The sequence below is a fragment of the Heterostelium album genome (assembly GCF_000004825.1).
Source record: "Heterostelium album PN500 unplaced genomic scaffold PPL_contig12, whole genome shotgun sequence".
In the NCBI taxonomy this organism is placed as follows: Eukaryota; Evosea; class Eumycetozoa; order Acytosteliales; family Acytosteliaceae; genus Heterostelium; species Heterostelium album.
The window spans coordinates 776,505-792,276 of record NW_008805089.1 but is presented as its reverse complement, the minus strand read 5'-3'; the positions used below and the strand labels follow the sequence as shown (position 1 = coordinate 792,276).

Below are 15,772 nucleotides of genomic sequence, written 5' to 3'. Positions count from 1 at the left end.
TAAATTCAACTTTTTTACCTATAAATAATAATTATATATTATCATTATTATTATTATAATTGTTTCGAAATTTCTCTTTGTTTTTTTTTCATAAAAGAGAGATTATTATATAATATATTAAATCGATAAACACACATATACACACACTTGATTATATCAAAATATATAAATAGATTACAAAAATGGGTCACGATCATGGTATGGACGATGATAATGAAGGTGGATCTTTCCATGTACATTTGGTAGCCGGTGCAATTGCAGGTGTTGCAGAGCATGTCGGAATGTACCCAATCGATACAGTTAAAGTAAGTTACTATTGACTCAATAGGATACCAATTGTTATATTGAATCTGTTATTAACTCTGCTTGTTCTTCTTTTCTATTTCAATTATATAGACTCATATACAAGCGGTTACAGGATCATATCAGACATCGGGATTACAAATGACAAGACAAATCATATCGAGATCTGGTGTCAGTGGTTTATTTAAAGGTGTAACTGCAGTTGCTGCTGGTGCTGGTATGTACACAAACAATACAATCAATCAATAATATGTGAAAAAACAATGTTTATCATAAATCAAGACCAAAGACGAAAAACAAAAAATCTGGTTGATTGATTTTATGAAAAAAAAAACAATCTAAAAGGGTAACATTTTTCTAATATAATTATTAAATTCATTGATATACTATTGTAGCACCTGCACATGCAATTCATTTTGCAATTTACGAGTATCTTAGACATAAAATATGTGGTGGTGACAAAGCTCATCATCATCCAATTAAAACAGGTGCTGCCGGTGCTTTTGCAACTGTATGTATATTGTAAAATACTACCAACTTTTATAAAAGTTGATTGGAATAATTAGATGACTGACTGATCGACATTTGATTGCTTTATTTCTATAGATGGTTAGTGAGGCAGTTGCATCACCAATGGACGCTGTCAAACAAAGAATGCAATTACAAATAACAAACTACGGTGGAATGGTAGATTGCATGAAGAGTATGTGGACAAGAGAAGGAATAAGAGCATTTTACGCAGGATACACAACTTCACTAGTCATGAATGTACCATATTACGGATTTTATTTCGCTTCATATGAGAGTTTGAAGAAACTGATGGAGCCACTGCACAAGAAGAACGAAAAGAACTATACATTGATGCTGCATCTAGTGGCAGGTGGTGGTGCCGGTATGGTAGCCGCCGGTTTCACCAATCCATTCGACGTTGCAAAGACCAGACTCCAGTGTCAAGGTGACATCGGACGTCACTACAGCGGTATGGTCGATGCTTTGCGTACCATTTGGAAGGAGGAAGGTGTTGCCGGAATGATGAGCGGCGTCAAGCCAAGAATCGTTTTTCACTCTATGAGTTCCGCCATCGTTTGGTCCGTATACGAATATGTCAAGCACGTAATGGAATAAATATTCATTACATTGTTATTTATTTTTTTCCTTTATATATATATTTTCTTTTTTTTCCTTTTCAACCAAGACAAGTTGAACATACATACATTAATGTATGTTAACATTAACAACATTGAAAAAAAAGAAAAGAAAACAATCATTCATGCATTTATTGAATAAATTTAAAATGACTAATAATTATTAGTTAGTCATACATATCATAGTATAAATAATTGTTTTTGTTTTGTTTGTATTCTAGTTTGTTTTATTATTATTTGAAATTTAATCAAAAAGTATAGATTGTATTATTATTATTATAAGAATGAATTATTATTATTATTGTTATTTGATAATTGAACTGAAAAAATCTAAATCTAAAAATCCAGGACTTGATGGTTTTGTTGTTGGTTGTGTAGGTGAAACTGTCTGTTGTGTTGGTGATGTCTGTTGATTGTTTGGTTGTTGTTGTAGCTGTTGTTGTTGTTGTTGTTGTATTAGTTGTTGTTTTCTCTTTTCAATAGTTTGATCCAATGCTAAAATCTTATTTTTCAATGCAATCAAATCGGAATTTGGGACCTCTGCTTCTTTGTCGGCGTCCAATCCTTTTTCTTTACGTTGTATATCTATGTAGGTATTGTCAGAGTAGTAGTTATCCTCATCCTCATTCAAACCCTGATCGTACTGCATCAAGTTGGGTGCAGATGCTGTTATTTGATCTAATTGTGAATCCAGCTCATCAAGACTAGACGATGGTTTCTTATGTATATCTATTTTTTCAATTGATAATATAATTATATATTAATATCATTATGATAACTGTTTTAATATAAAATCTATATATATATTTACCATCTGTATCGAATACTTGAGTTGTAACCTTTGATATATGAATGAAATAGATCCTCCAAAATACATCATCTTTCATATGTAAAGGACATAATTTAAATCTCAATTCATTCAAAGGTTCTACTATAGTTATAATCTTATTGACATGTCTAGTCTGTAATGAACTTAATCTAAATTCTATTGTTGTAAATATATATAGGTTAGTAACATTAAGCTAACTAACAAGATGAATAGATATAGAATATACATACGTGTATTATTCGAAAGCGTTTGTAATGGGAAATCCTTAAAAGACTCTGGATACTTTGAGATATTCTTTACGAATGCAATCAATTCATCGGTAATACCCAACTCTTCTCTTTCTCTTGCATCGTCAGGCTTAACCTCTGGTATATCTAATAGTTTTCTAAAGAAATTCATCACCAAATATGATCTTAAAAGAAATAAAAACTCTTACTCTAATAGTTATTATTATCTTTTAATATTGTAACTAGTTTGATGAGATAATGAGAAAGGGTTTTTTATTAATAATAGAAAAAATTTGACAATTTTTTTTTTTAATATTGCGAAATAAGCAAATCTGTGGGTGATTTCTAAAATTTGACTTCTTTGTTTTAGGGAAAGAAATAAATATTTGATGAACACTCATATATATATATATATATCATCTTTATATTTGTTTGTTCATATTATATAAAAAGCAAATCATTTGAATATGTAACATATTCAACATTTAACAATAAAACGATTATTATTTGTTTGATATGGTCTTTTTTTTTTTTTTTTTTTTTGAAAGTATTTTATTACTCTGATGTTATTTCTTCATCAGAGTTTTTATTACTGTTGTTAGTGCTTGGTTCGGATTGATCTTCTTCGACTGGATCGGTCTCTATTATTCTGTTGTTTCGAGGATAACGAGGTAACATCGGTAGACCATTTTCATCGAGTTGTCTTTGAACAATTCTTCTACCACTACTTGTCTGTTGAATCTGTGTGGGACCGTTGCTATTGCTGCTATGATTGCTAGTGGTTGTGGTGGTAGTGGTTGTGTTGGTTGCTTGTCTCTTTCTTGGTCGCAATCCAAGTATTCTATGTTGCATTTCGTGATGATCGAATTCATCATCGTCGTCTTCATCTTCTTCATCGTCGTCTTCATCTTCACCATCGTCATCTTTATCGCGACTGTTAGCGCCACGCTTTCCATTCTCTGCTCTTTGTTTTCTTCTTTCTTGTTCCTGTCGTTCCTCCTCTAGTTTCTTGATTTGCAACTCCACCAGTCTTGGCGAACGGAACTGTCTTATCACCAAACCGGTATTGCCAGCGTTATTCAAAAATTGTTTTTGTTGAGCTTGTTGTTTCTCGCGATCCTTTCGTAAGCGGTACTTGTGATAGGCGTCCATCTCTTCGTAGACGTCCGGCAGCAGTTCTGTCAGTGCCTGATGCAGTTGTTTCTGGTTGGTGGAATCGCTGTTGTCAATGTCCTCCAGGAACTTTGTCCACTCCTCTTTGGTGCTGCACACCAGTTCCCAACGCTTCTCGCCCTTCTTTGGCTTGGTTGGCGTGGAAGTGCGTCGTGTGTTTATCTGCTTTGGTTCTCTGTAGAGTCGTGTATCGCCAAAGTACCAGTAGCACAGTTTATCTTTATCATATCCGATGGGTGACACTCTCAAATTTTCTTGCTCCTGATTGGAGACGGTCTCACTGATATTCTCTAGTAGTGGTTTCGACTTTAGCAGATGCAGATCACACAGACCCTTCAATACCAACACTCTGTCGACCAACGACAGACTTGTAAAGCTTTCGGAATCCTCTGGGTACGGACTCTCAACGAAACAATCGAATGATTTCTTTGATACTTCATGTTTCAATACACCTTCCCATGTCTCTGGACTTTTTTTTAATTGGTAACAATGAAAAATGATAGATCAGTCAGTTAGATTCCACTTCTGTATACTTTTCAAATAGAGACACCTACTTTATACCACCAGACTTTGGCTTTGCAACTGGACGTAATAACGGAACGAATAGTTCAGTTAGATAGGTTTTAAATTCATCGGGCTCTATCAATGCATTCTCTAGTTCATCTATATAGATTGTCTTTACATGCAGTGGTTTAACAAACAGCGTTAAGAAATGATGTATAAATGCCATTTGCCACATCGATCTGATTTCATCTTTTTCTAAGAATATGAATATTTAGTAATTAGACGGTTAGTTTGTTGTTGTTGTTGATGATCATCATAAATAATTGATTGATAGATTCTACATACTATCGACAACTGTATCTGTGATCATTGAAGTATCTTTATCATCTTCTTCTTTATCACCTATAGTTGATTTTAAAACACCATGGTTGGATGTTCCATTTCCATTTGTTGTTGTTGTTGTTGTAGACATTTCGTTCTTATAAGAAATAAATAGATAGATCAATCGATCAATTTAAACTGGAAAAAAAAAAAAAAACAAATTCCAAATATTAATGGAAATAGAATGAATAATAATAATTGTCGACAAATGGTTTTTTTTTTTTTTTTTGTTCAATTTTTCAAAAAGGGAGTGAGTGTATAAATAAATACAACCAAAGACTAATTTATACAAAACTTGTTTTTTTTTTTTTTTTTTTTTTTTTTTTTTGTTCAATTTGATAAATTTAGTATTTTTTTTTTTTCAAGATCTAACAAACAAAAGTTAACTTTTGTGATTTTTATTTTAAAAAAACATTAAATAATTTTATATTAAAATTTATATTATTTTGTCAAAAGGTAATAACAGTGATAGATAGATATACACAAACAATAATTATAATCAAGATACACACACAACACACAACACACAATCAACCTCACACTAGCAAAGAGAAGCATCTAACACAGTGATGGAAATATCATATATATAGAAAAACTAAAAGATTCGCTATCTTAGATGATAATTATTACTATTATTGATATTGATTTAAATTAATATAATAAATCATAAATTTAATAAATGCTGCTATATTTATTTGACTCCAGTACTACCAACACGTCTTTCATGTTATGTTCTGTTGTGTTGTGTTGTGTGTTTTTTTTTTTTTAATCAAAGCGAAAAGTGACAGCAGAGTGTGATGTGTGAAGTGTTTAATTAAAAGTTATGGCTGTTAATGTGGCTATTGTCAATACATATAATATATATATATGTATAAATATATTTTATAAATAACAATATCAAACATTTATAATTGCCAATATTGTGTTGTGTATTGAGTGTTAAATAAGTTGTGTGTGTGTGTGTGTGTGTGAATGAATTAATCTCAAGTGTGTTACCAAGTCAGTGGTCAGAGTGTGTGAGCGTGAACCAACCCACACCCCACTTGTGGGTAATGTAAAGATTCATTCAATAACAAACCTAAATAATAAATAACATCATCATTTTCATCATCATCAAACAAAAACATTAATACTAATAGTAACAAATATATATATATTTATAAATATAAAATTCTAACTAAAATTCAAATATATATTTTAGATTTATATATATATATATTTAAATAACAAGATATCTAAGATAGACTAATAAGTAACAAAAGTATAACCAACATTATTAAGATTTTGTTAACAACACCTAGACAACTGTTAACATCGGACAAATCTAACCAGTCCCATTAAGATATCATTATTATTACCATTCTGTATATTCAAATTTTCCAAATCCAATCAAACTGGAAAAAGAAAAAAAAAAATAGTAAGATCAAACTTTTCAAGTATTTATTGATTGCTCGAGTTTGTGTGTAACAATTACCACCAAAACAAAACTCGATAGCTATACCTTCACCTTTACTTTGTTCCTTTTTAAAGAGAATTTAAACATATTCACTCTCTATAATTCAACATTAATTTCACAAAAGTCAAACAAATACAATTTCATTGGACCAAAGCAAAGATATTAGAAATGTTTATTGTTTATTAAATTGATTGACTCATATACAAAATATCAATAATACTCAATATCAATGTAATCAAACGAGTGACAAAATTGGTTGTTTGTTTATTTAGCATACAAGTGCAATTAATTACATAGTAAACAATAACAATAGTAATAATCTTATTAAAAAAAAAAACAACAAAGTAGCTACTCTTTCCTCTCTCTCTCTCTTTCTCTCTCAGCTTTTCTCTTTATTTCTTTATTTCTTTGTTTCACTCAAAATCACATATGCCATCTTTCTATCTATCTGTCTATCTTTAGCAAAAATTCACTCTTTCCGTTCCTATTCTTCCCCACATCGATGCTACTTATTGTTCTCTATAGAATCGGTGTTGTGTGGTTAATTTGGTTTCCAACACCCACCCCCGCCAAATGGAAAAAAAAAAAAGTTTGGATCACACTGAAAAGTCGTGTGTTGTCAAATCCTTTTTTTTTTTTTTTTTTTTTTTCTAAAATTTTTTTTGTTTTCATTTGGATGGAGCTATGACATTCAACTGCGTGGTGTGGTATAAGCCCACCACAGATAAAACACACACCTTAAGAATTACCCCTCGGTGGGGTGGGGGTATTTGAGTGTGGGTTGTGTGTGTGTGTTTTTTTAATGGTATTTATAAAAAATTATTGTTTTTTGTTTTGTTTTTTTTTTTTTTTTTAGAAAGAGTTAGTGTAGTAATAAAAAAATTGAGTCAGTGAGGATTCAAGACCATTAAAAATATAATATAATAAAATTATAATTATATAAATATAATAGCTCACACACACACACAAAACACACGACACACAACACACCACACTACAGTCACACAACACAGCACACTACATATATTATAACTCCAATTGTATAAAAACCATTCTTCTCATTATCAAAAAAATATTTTTGTTTATCATTTAGTATTACTTTAATATTTTCAATATCTTCTTTTTCTCTTTGGGTAAAGTAAAGTAAAACAATATTTCTTCTCAAACCAACAACCAGCAACAACAACACATACAATAATACATACACTAAATATTACATTATTCTATATTAAATATAACCATTCAATTCAATTTAGGTTTTTAAATTTAATTCCTAATCTTTCTCTTTTCTTAGCTTCTACTCTTTTTTTACCTTTGTTTTATGGATTAAGTTTTGTTATTTTAATTTTATTTTTTAAAATTTGAAAAAACAGCAACAACAACAGTAACAACAAACAACACAACAACCAAAACAAAGTTAACCAACAACTAAACAAATCAAACAAAGAACTTTATTTAATTTCTAAATATTTCGAAAAGTTGAATGTACATAATTAAAAGTAGTAACATACGTCAACACTTTACGCCACTCTTGAATTTCTTTGTGCTTCTTTTATTATCACAAAAGCAAAAAAAGTAATCATATTAATCAGCCAATCAATCAATCAAATCAATTTCATTTTTCGATATCAACACCAACACCATCAATCATATCTTTGTCGTATATCCAGTAATACAAAACAAAGAACTGGGTCCAACACACCCACATTTGCGATTTTTTTATTTTTTTTTATTTTATTTTTTTTTTTCTACTTTTGCACAACACAGGTGACCTGGATTGTTTCATTTGCCCAATATTTTTATTTTTGATCCTACCTGCACCACAACCAGCCACTATTTGTTCGACTTTTTGTAAAAAAAAAAAATTACTGATCCTTCAAATAACCCCACCACCATTGATCCGACACTTTTGGTCGTATTTTTCAAAACTAAAATTTACTTGAGAGAAAACTCAATTATTTTTTTTTTTTTTTATAAACACTTTGCGTTTTTTTTTAATTGCTCATCTAAAATCAAGATCATAACAGTTTATTAATCTTTTTTTATTCTCCTTTTTATACAAATAGATAACAACAGGTATAAATTATTAAATATCATATACAAACAATAAAAATAAGAAAAGACAAGAATAGATTAGATATAGTTAATATGTATGTTGTAACAAAGTAAAAGTAGTCTCTATTCTAGATGCTTATTTATTAACTATTAATAAAACATTAGATAAAAGTCAGTTGTAATTAATAGTATTGTATAGAAATGGCTACAAATGACCCATTGAAGATATTGGAGCAGAAATTTAGGGAGCAAAATGAAAATGTTTGGCTTCGACTAGGAATGTTTGCAGAGCTGATGGGAGAGCAGGATAAAGCACTCTTTTCATATGAGAACGCACTCAAACATAATCCTTTTTCAATTAAAGCACTCACACAGATCGCATCGATCTTTAGAATCAAAGAGCAATTCCACAAGGCATCCGAATACTTTCAGAGAATCGTCAATATAGACAACAAGAATGGCGAGGTTTGGGGTGCAATGGGACATTGTTTCTTAATGATGGACGAACTGCAAAAGGCTTACAGTGCTTATCAACACGCTTTATATCATCTTCCAAACCCAAAGGTATGATTACAATACAATGGTTGTAGCTATTGCTTTTTTTGTTTACTAACAAACACAATCTTAGGATCCAAATTTGTGGTACGGAATTGGTATTTTGTATGATAGATATGGTTCATATGATCATGCCGAAGAAGCTTTCACTGCAGTACTAAAGATGGATAGTAAATTTGAAAAGAGCAATGAAATTTACTTTAGATAGTGTTTTGTATAAGCATCAAGGAAAATATGAGCAAAGCTTAGAGGTATGAAATTTTAATATCATAAAAGATCAAAAAAAAAACATTTAATATCTAATGTTATTATTATATTTTAGTATTTCAATAGTTTACTAAAGGCACCACCAAGACCTTTGTCAACTTCAGATATTTGGTTCCAGATTGGACATGTTTATGAATTACAGAAGGAATATACATTGGCAAGAGATGCATATGAAAAGGTATTGAAAGAGAATGGATCTCACGCTAAAGTACTTCAACAATTAGGTTGGTTATATCATCACAATCCAACTTTCTCGAACCAAGATTATGCTATTGGTTTCTTGATGAAATCTATCGATGCTGATCCCTCTGATGCCCAGACATGGTACTTGTTGGGTAGATGTTACATGATCCAACAAAAGTATAAGAAAGCCTACGATGCTTACCAACAAGCTGTTTACAGAGATGGAAGAAATCCTTCTTTCTGGTGTTCAATTGGTGTTCTTTATTATCAAATTAATCAAGTAATTATCATTTAATTATATAATTATAACATTATTTTATTTACTAATTATATTATATTATATTTTTTAATAGTATCGTGATGCTTTAGATGCTTACACAAGAGCCATTAGAATCAATCCATACATTAGCGAAGTATGGTATGATCTTGGTACCTTATACGAGAGTTGTAATCAATACACAGATTCATTGGATGCCTACCAAAAGGCATCAGAGTTGGACCCACACAACAAACACATTCAATCAAGGCTTGCAACACTTAAAGGCCAGATTGCGTAAGTATTAACATTATTGATGATCATTTTATTACAACTTTTTTTATTAATATATTGAATAATTTTAGAAGATCAAAGGACAACTACATTGATAACAATGGTGAGAAGGAGCCAAGTGATTATGTCAGTGATAAATCTACTCCTATGATCATCGAACCATGTTCGCCAGGACACACAATGGATCAACTCAATAGAAACGGTAGACCAGGCATTGGTAGCAGTAACAGTAACGGATCGAACGGACCAGTTCCAAATCTCCCAGAGTTATCAGAGATTGCCATTTCCGAAGATAGAAATAATAGTTTACCATCTTCACACGACTTAAATTCATCTTTGACCGACAAGAAGACCGAAAAGAACAAAGGTAAAGAGTTAAATTCAGCATCCAGCCCAGAGACTAGACACATGGACGAAAAGGAAGAGTACATCAATGGCAACAATAACAACAACAACAACAACAATCATCATGGCAAGTCAGAACTCAGCAAACTCAGAGAGATTGTAGATCTCGAAAGACCAATGGTTGTTGAGAAGGAAAGAATGAGCAAAGAGTTTGACGAGCGTCGTGAGCTTCCATTGCCAAAGGAGTTTAGAGAACCACATCCACATCAACAGGAAGACAAAGAGTTGAAGGAGATCACTGAGCGCGAGCGTGAACGTGAAAGAATGAGAGAACGTGAAGCCGAATTTGACAGAGAACGTGAACTTGAAAGAGAAAAAGAACGTTTAAGAGAGCGCGAAGCCGAAAGAGAGAAGGAAAGAGAGCGTGAAAGAGAAAGAGAACGTGAAAGAGAAAAGGAAAGAGAAAGAGAGCGCGAAAGAGAAAGAGAACGTGAGAGAGAAAAGGAAAGAGAAAGAGAAACCGAAAGAGAAAAAGAGAGAGAGCGCGAGAGAGAACGCGAGAGAGAAAGAGAAAGAGAAAAAGAAAGAGAACGCGAACGTGAGCGTGAAAGAGAAAGAGAAAAGGAGAGCGAGGCTGAGAAGGAAAAGGAAAAAGAAAAAGAGAAGGAGAAGGAGATTTCAAAAGATAAAGAAATGACCGACGATGATCAAACCAAAGCCAAAGAGGAAAAGGAGACTACCAAAGAATCACCATCTGTAGTACCTGCGCCCAAGGAGGATGTCGAGATGAAGGAAGTCGAGAAGCCAGTTGAAGTCAAGCCAACCAAAGAGGACAGACCAGCTTCGCCAGCCAAGGAAGAGAAAGAGGAAAAGAAGGATACCGAAGAGACCAAGTCAAAAGAGGAAGCTGAAGTCAAGCCAACCAAAGAGACCTCCGAAGAAACCACAACCAAGTCTCCAGAGAAGAAGGAAGAGAAGGAAGAGATTGAATCGTCCGCCTCTACTTCATCAACATCACCAACCTCGACAAAGGAATCAAAGGAATCACCAAAGGAATCTGTTGAATCCAACGATGATCCAAAGAACAACGCTACCAATAACAATGGTACCTCGCCTCGTTTATCACCGCGTCCAGACCAAATTGAACCTGGACAAGATGCCTCACAAGAGGAAGTAAACAAGAGAAAGCTCGACGATGACACAAACAACAACGATGCTAACAAGCGTATCAAGGCCGACGATGACGAGACCCCTTCATCGCCAAAGCGTAGTGAAAATGAATCACTTTCACCAGAATCTAAAGTCAACAAGAGTGAGCGAGCAAGAGACAGAGAGAATGACAAGAACCTTCAAACATACCGAGAAAATAATAGAGAGAAAGAAAGAGAGAGAGGTGAGCGTGATAAAAAGAAAGAATCCTTGAAAATATTCAAACCCTCCAGTCGATCAAAGTTATCTAATAACAATATTAATTGAGAAAAAATACCATAAAAAAACAAAAGAAAAATCACAAAACAAAAATAATGATAATATTTATAAATAATTAATAAATTAAACATTGTATAATTGAAACTTACTTTTCATTTTTCATTTTTATTTGTCACACAAATAATAATATTTAGTTATTACTTATGAATGAATTACTAAAGAGATTAGAGGAGAATGTATCTCCAATACCATTTCTTAAAAAAGATGTAATTATAAAAGCAAATAGTTTATCAGATAGATTTATTATAACTTCATCCTCCTTAATCAAATATTGAACATGATTAGATGATCTTTTAACATTTTTTTTATAAAAAGGATACTACAAATGAAAGTACAGATTCAAATAGATTGTCTATTTTGAATAACAATGATTTGAAAAGTGATTTATATGATTCTTTTAGTTTGGTTGGTGGTATTGATTATTTGGCAGATCAATTTATCAGTCAGCATCAACAAGATATTCTAAATAAAACCCAAGAGAATATCGATCAAAGTCATGAATTCAATACAAAGAGACAACATTTAGAGCTAAATGAAGATCAACAAAACAACAACAACACCACCTTGGAGCATGATTTGACACCAGATGAAGTTGAATATATTTTGAATTTGAATCAAATGGTCAGTAGCTTTCAAACATCAATGGAGAAGGTTGTCCAAGAATTTAGATCAGAGATTGAAAAGGGTCTTGATGAGTATTGCAAGAGTAACTATGAGGAAATTCAGATTACATCAGATTCACTGAGACAGTTGATCGAAACCATGAAACAGAAATTGAAACAAAACAATAGAATTCGAGATAAGATATTATCTTTTAGAGAGGAGATCAAATCATTATATCAAATGGTGTGTAATAGTCAACAACAACAACAACAACATGAAGAACAACAATGAATAAATAAATAAATAAATAATATACAACTTGTTTTGTCATTAAAGAAATAATTTTTATATTTTAAGTTGTATAATCTTTTTTTTGTTAGTTTTCTTTTTCTCCTTTGATAGATGATTGTGGGTTTGGACTGATTGGGGCATCATCAGATGGTCTAGTGCATTGCCAAATCAAGAGGATAATGAGTATAAGGAATACTCCAATGACGTGATAAGCGTAGGTGCTGAGAAGTTCGGCAGTTCTTAGGAAGTAGTATCTGGCGACATCAGTGTATTTCATATCGACTTTACCTGCCTTTAGATCATTGAGGAACTTTGGTACTTGAATTTCATCCAGTTGCTTCAATTCTGGGTCATAGTAGTAGATGTCACCTCTCTCTCTGATAACTAAAACGGCTGGATATCTTTCGATTGCAAACTTCTTTAACCATGATCCATAGTTCATCTCTACAATGTAACTGTATCCAAATTCAGATGGATCGTCTGAGATTTGAACTTTAGCAATCTTTTTCATCAAGTCGATCTCTCTAAATAAATAATAATGAATCGTTAATATTTTAAAAATTCATATATGTACAGTGTTAATTATATTTACGATTGATGTGGAACGTTATCATGAGCAAACATAACCAAGTATTTGAATTGCTCAGTCAATGGACCGAATGAAGCATCGGTAATTGGAGAAAGTGTTGGGAATTGTTGTGATTTCATCCATGCTGGTAACTAAAATATTGATAGATAGATAATCATTAGTATTTTTAATTGTATAGTTAGAGAAGATTCTTATTTATATCATAATTACATTTGAAAGTGGTTTGGTAAAGACAACATATCTTTCATCCTTATATAGTACAACAGATGGTTGTTTAACTACAATATCCAAAGCTTTGACATCTGATAATTCAATAAAGTTTGGACTGTTTGTATCGAATAACTCCATTGCTGTATCTTTGAATGATTCATACTATAACAATTATAATAAGAATAAGTATTATAGTTAAAAAAAAATAATAATGATTGATTTGTTATATTTACCAATGGATCAGAAAGTGTCTTCTCTGCTGATTCAGCAACGTAGATGAACGATACTTTGAATGGGTCGGATTTAACTAGTTTATCAAAGGATTCCTTATCGTCAACCTTTGTGATGTAACCACCCAACATTTTATCAAGATAACCGATAAAAGCTTCTTTGGTTCTACCACTTCTGTACTCTTTTTTTGTTCCGTTGACAAAGAGTTTGATGGTTGGGTATCCACGAACATCGTTCTCACCACATATTCCCTTGTTATCATCACAGTTTATTCTTGCGATATTGACATTCAACTTGTTACGATGAGCATAGATACCTAACTCTGACCATACTGGTGCTAATCTCTTACAGTATCCGCACCATGGTGCATAACTACCATATATGACAATTTTTAATATGTAAACATTATAATTATATTGTTTATAGTGATTACATACAATTCGATGAACCATATTCCTTTCTTTATTTCAGCACTATCGGCATCTGTTAAAGTGATCACATGATCGGGTACTTGATCATTTTCTGGTGATGACTCTGCAGCTGAAATCAAACCAACTGATACAAAAATGACAGAGACTGCTAAAACAATAGTATATAGTTAAATTTCATTATTACCAAATATATATATAAATGTTTAACAATCTTTAAATTAATTAATTTGTTTTAATAAAAATTTAACTTTAAAAATAAATGAAAAAATTGTTGTTCAATGAATCACTCAACCCCAAAGGCAAAATTGAATCAGATTTAGTGATCTTGCAGTTTATCAGTACAATTAATTGAAAATAACAATAAAATAATAATTAAAATCTAATTTAAATATCATACTTAGGAATCCAACTAGATCTTGTTAAGTGAGTTTAAAGTTGTTGCATCTGTGACATTCTCTTTAAACGAGAAAGCAAAACCCTTCAAATCAAACCAACGCATGTACTTCAGAAGATCACTAGAACTGGAAGCCAATTTCTGGAGTTTCTTTGACCAGAGCTACTTCTAAGAATCATGAGTATAAAATTTTCATAGCTTGTTAAGATTTTAAAGGTTACCTTTTTTTTATTTGAACAATCCTACAATTGATATATATTTTTTTTCATCCAAATACAAATTCAAAGTGTCAATCTTTGAATCTAGATCTACTTGTTTAGAAGGAATAATACTAAAGAAATCTTACAAGTTAATACAAGAAAAACTTTATTAATTTTTTTTTTAAAGTCGACAATTTTTTTTTTTTTTTTAGAGTTTAGCCACAGATACCAGTTCAAAGTGTCAATCTTTAATCGAGAGCTGCTTATTTAGAAGGTTGGTACTGCTTCTACTTCCACATAGGTCACCTCATCCGTAATGCCACACAAGTTTTGACCCTCTCCTACTAATATGTAACCCTCCATACCCCAGTCGGTTCCCCAGGAATTACGGACGATGTAATATGGAGTGTTAGTTGACTGTTCAACGTCATATCCTACAATTTGAACACAATGATCCAATTCATCTGGGCAATTAGAGTTCAAAACACCAGATTGGTAGTTCATCCAGGTTTCGGCGTCGACACAAATTGACAATGGTCCACGTGCAGCAATGGCTTGCTTCAATTCAGTTTCGTTACCCTTGTTAGAGGCGTAACCGTAGGAAGCGATTTGAGTGAATTTTGGTGTGTTTTGAGCATAACAGGTACCATCGGTGGCAGTGTATGGGTAGTCGGTATTGGTAGTGATACCACCAGCAGATTGGACATATTGATAAGCAGTCATTGGATCTCCACCACCACAACCACCATCGTATGGATCACAATCAACAATTTGTTGTTCAGAAACATTTTGGGCAGCATTACCAGCCATAATGTAAGCAGTTTCGATTTGTTCACCAGCAGAAAAAGCCCAACATGATCCACCTAAAAAAAAATTTTATTTTTATATTAATATTTAAAATGTATATTATATTTTAAAAAAAAACAACTTACATTGTTCTTGGTTCTTTACTGGAGTAACGAATCCCTTTTGTCTCCAATCGAGTGAAACTGGGATGTTTGCTGGATAGTCAAAGTTTTGTTTGGTGGAGCGATCCTTGATGAGTTTGTTTGGAACATAGTTAAGATAACCAGCACGGAACTCTTCAATGGAGAGATCAGAGAATTTGTTTGGAGCAAATTTGGCCATACCAGCGTGCTTCTTGTTGTAGTCGGCAACGGTTCTCAAGTTCTTGATGTAGTGGGAGAGACGGAGATAATACTCAGAGTCATCAGCATAAGATTTCTCGTGTTTGGTCATCCATTGACGGAATTCACCCTCAAAGTCACGAGCACGGTGGAATCCACTGTTGTTTTGGATACGAATGGCATCGACCGATGCAATCGCTACCAAGCATACTAAAAATGCAATTAAGTATCTCAT

The 15,772-nt window shown here is 32.3% G+C and overlaps 6 protein-coding genes across 6 annotated transcripts; 3 read left to right on the top strand and 3 right to left on the bottom strand.

The window, feature by feature from the left end:
• Positions 1–182: 182 nt before the first annotated feature.
• Positions 183–1,428, top strand: mcfF (mitochondrial substrate carrier family protein; the record flags this gene model as incomplete). Its single annotated transcript, XM_020576430.1, has 4 exons — positions 183–305; positions 397–520; positions 699–814; positions 910–1,428. 4 exons carry the CDS (start codon positions 183–185, stop codon positions 1,426–1,428), a joined length of 882 nt encoding a protein of 293 aa, XP_020433679.1.
• Positions 1,429–1,752: 324 nt separating this feature from the next.
• On the bottom strand, positions 1,753–7,669 carry PPL_05550 (BSD domain-containing protein; the record flags this gene model as incomplete). Its single annotated transcript, XM_020576429.1, has 12 exons — positions 1,753–2,177; positions 2,260–2,433; positions 2,508–2,689; positions 3,064–3,623; positions 4,020–4,146; positions 4,232–4,436; positions 4,527–4,659; positions 5,606–5,640; positions 6,037–6,082; positions 6,312–6,338; positions 7,212–7,241; positions 7,652–7,669. 12 exons carry the CDS (start codon positions 7,667–7,669, stop codon positions 1,753–1,755), a joined length of 1,962 nt encoding a protein of 653 aa, XP_020433678.1.
• Positions 7,670–8,274: 605 nt separating this feature from the next.
• Positions 8,275–11,449, top strand: trfA (uncharacterized protein; the record flags this gene model as incomplete). Its single annotated transcript, XM_020576428.1, has 6 exons — positions 8,275–8,637; positions 8,702–8,798; positions 8,833–8,879; positions 8,951–9,358; positions 9,432–9,631; positions 9,700–11,449. 6 exons carry the CDS (start codon positions 8,275–8,277, stop codon positions 11,447–11,449), a joined length of 2,865 nt encoding a protein of 954 aa, XP_020433677.1.
• Positions 11,450–11,604: 155 nt separating this feature from the next.
• On the top strand, positions 11,605–12,355 carry PPL_05548 (uncharacterized protein; the record flags this gene model as incomplete). Its single annotated transcript, XM_020576427.1, has 2 exons — positions 11,605–11,667; positions 11,777–12,355. The coding sequence occupies 2 exons, from the start codon at positions 11,605–11,607 to the stop codon at positions 12,353–12,355; spliced, it is 642 nt and encodes a 213-aa protein (XP_020433676.1).
• Positions 12,356–12,440: 85 nt separating this feature from the next.
• pdi1 (uncharacterized protein) lies at positions 12,441–14,389 on the bottom strand (the record flags this gene model as incomplete). The annotated part of the gene is made up of 6 exons (XM_020576426.1): positions 12,441–12,879; positions 12,948–13,075; positions 13,155–13,316; positions 13,388–13,757; positions 13,823–13,964; positions 14,368–14,389. 6 exons carry the CDS (start codon positions 14,387–14,389, stop codon positions 12,441–12,443), a joined length of 1,263 nt encoding a protein of 420 aa, XP_020433675.1.
• A 288-nt stretch (positions 14,390–14,677) lies between these two features.
• On the bottom strand, positions 14,678–15,772 carry PPL_05546 (C1 family peptidase; the record flags this gene model as incomplete). The annotated part of the gene is made up of 2 exons (XM_020576425.1): positions 14,678–15,273; positions 15,343–15,772. The coding sequence occupies 2 exons, from the start codon at positions 15,770–15,772 to the stop codon at positions 14,678–14,680; spliced, it is 1,026 nt and encodes a 341-aa protein (XP_020433674.1).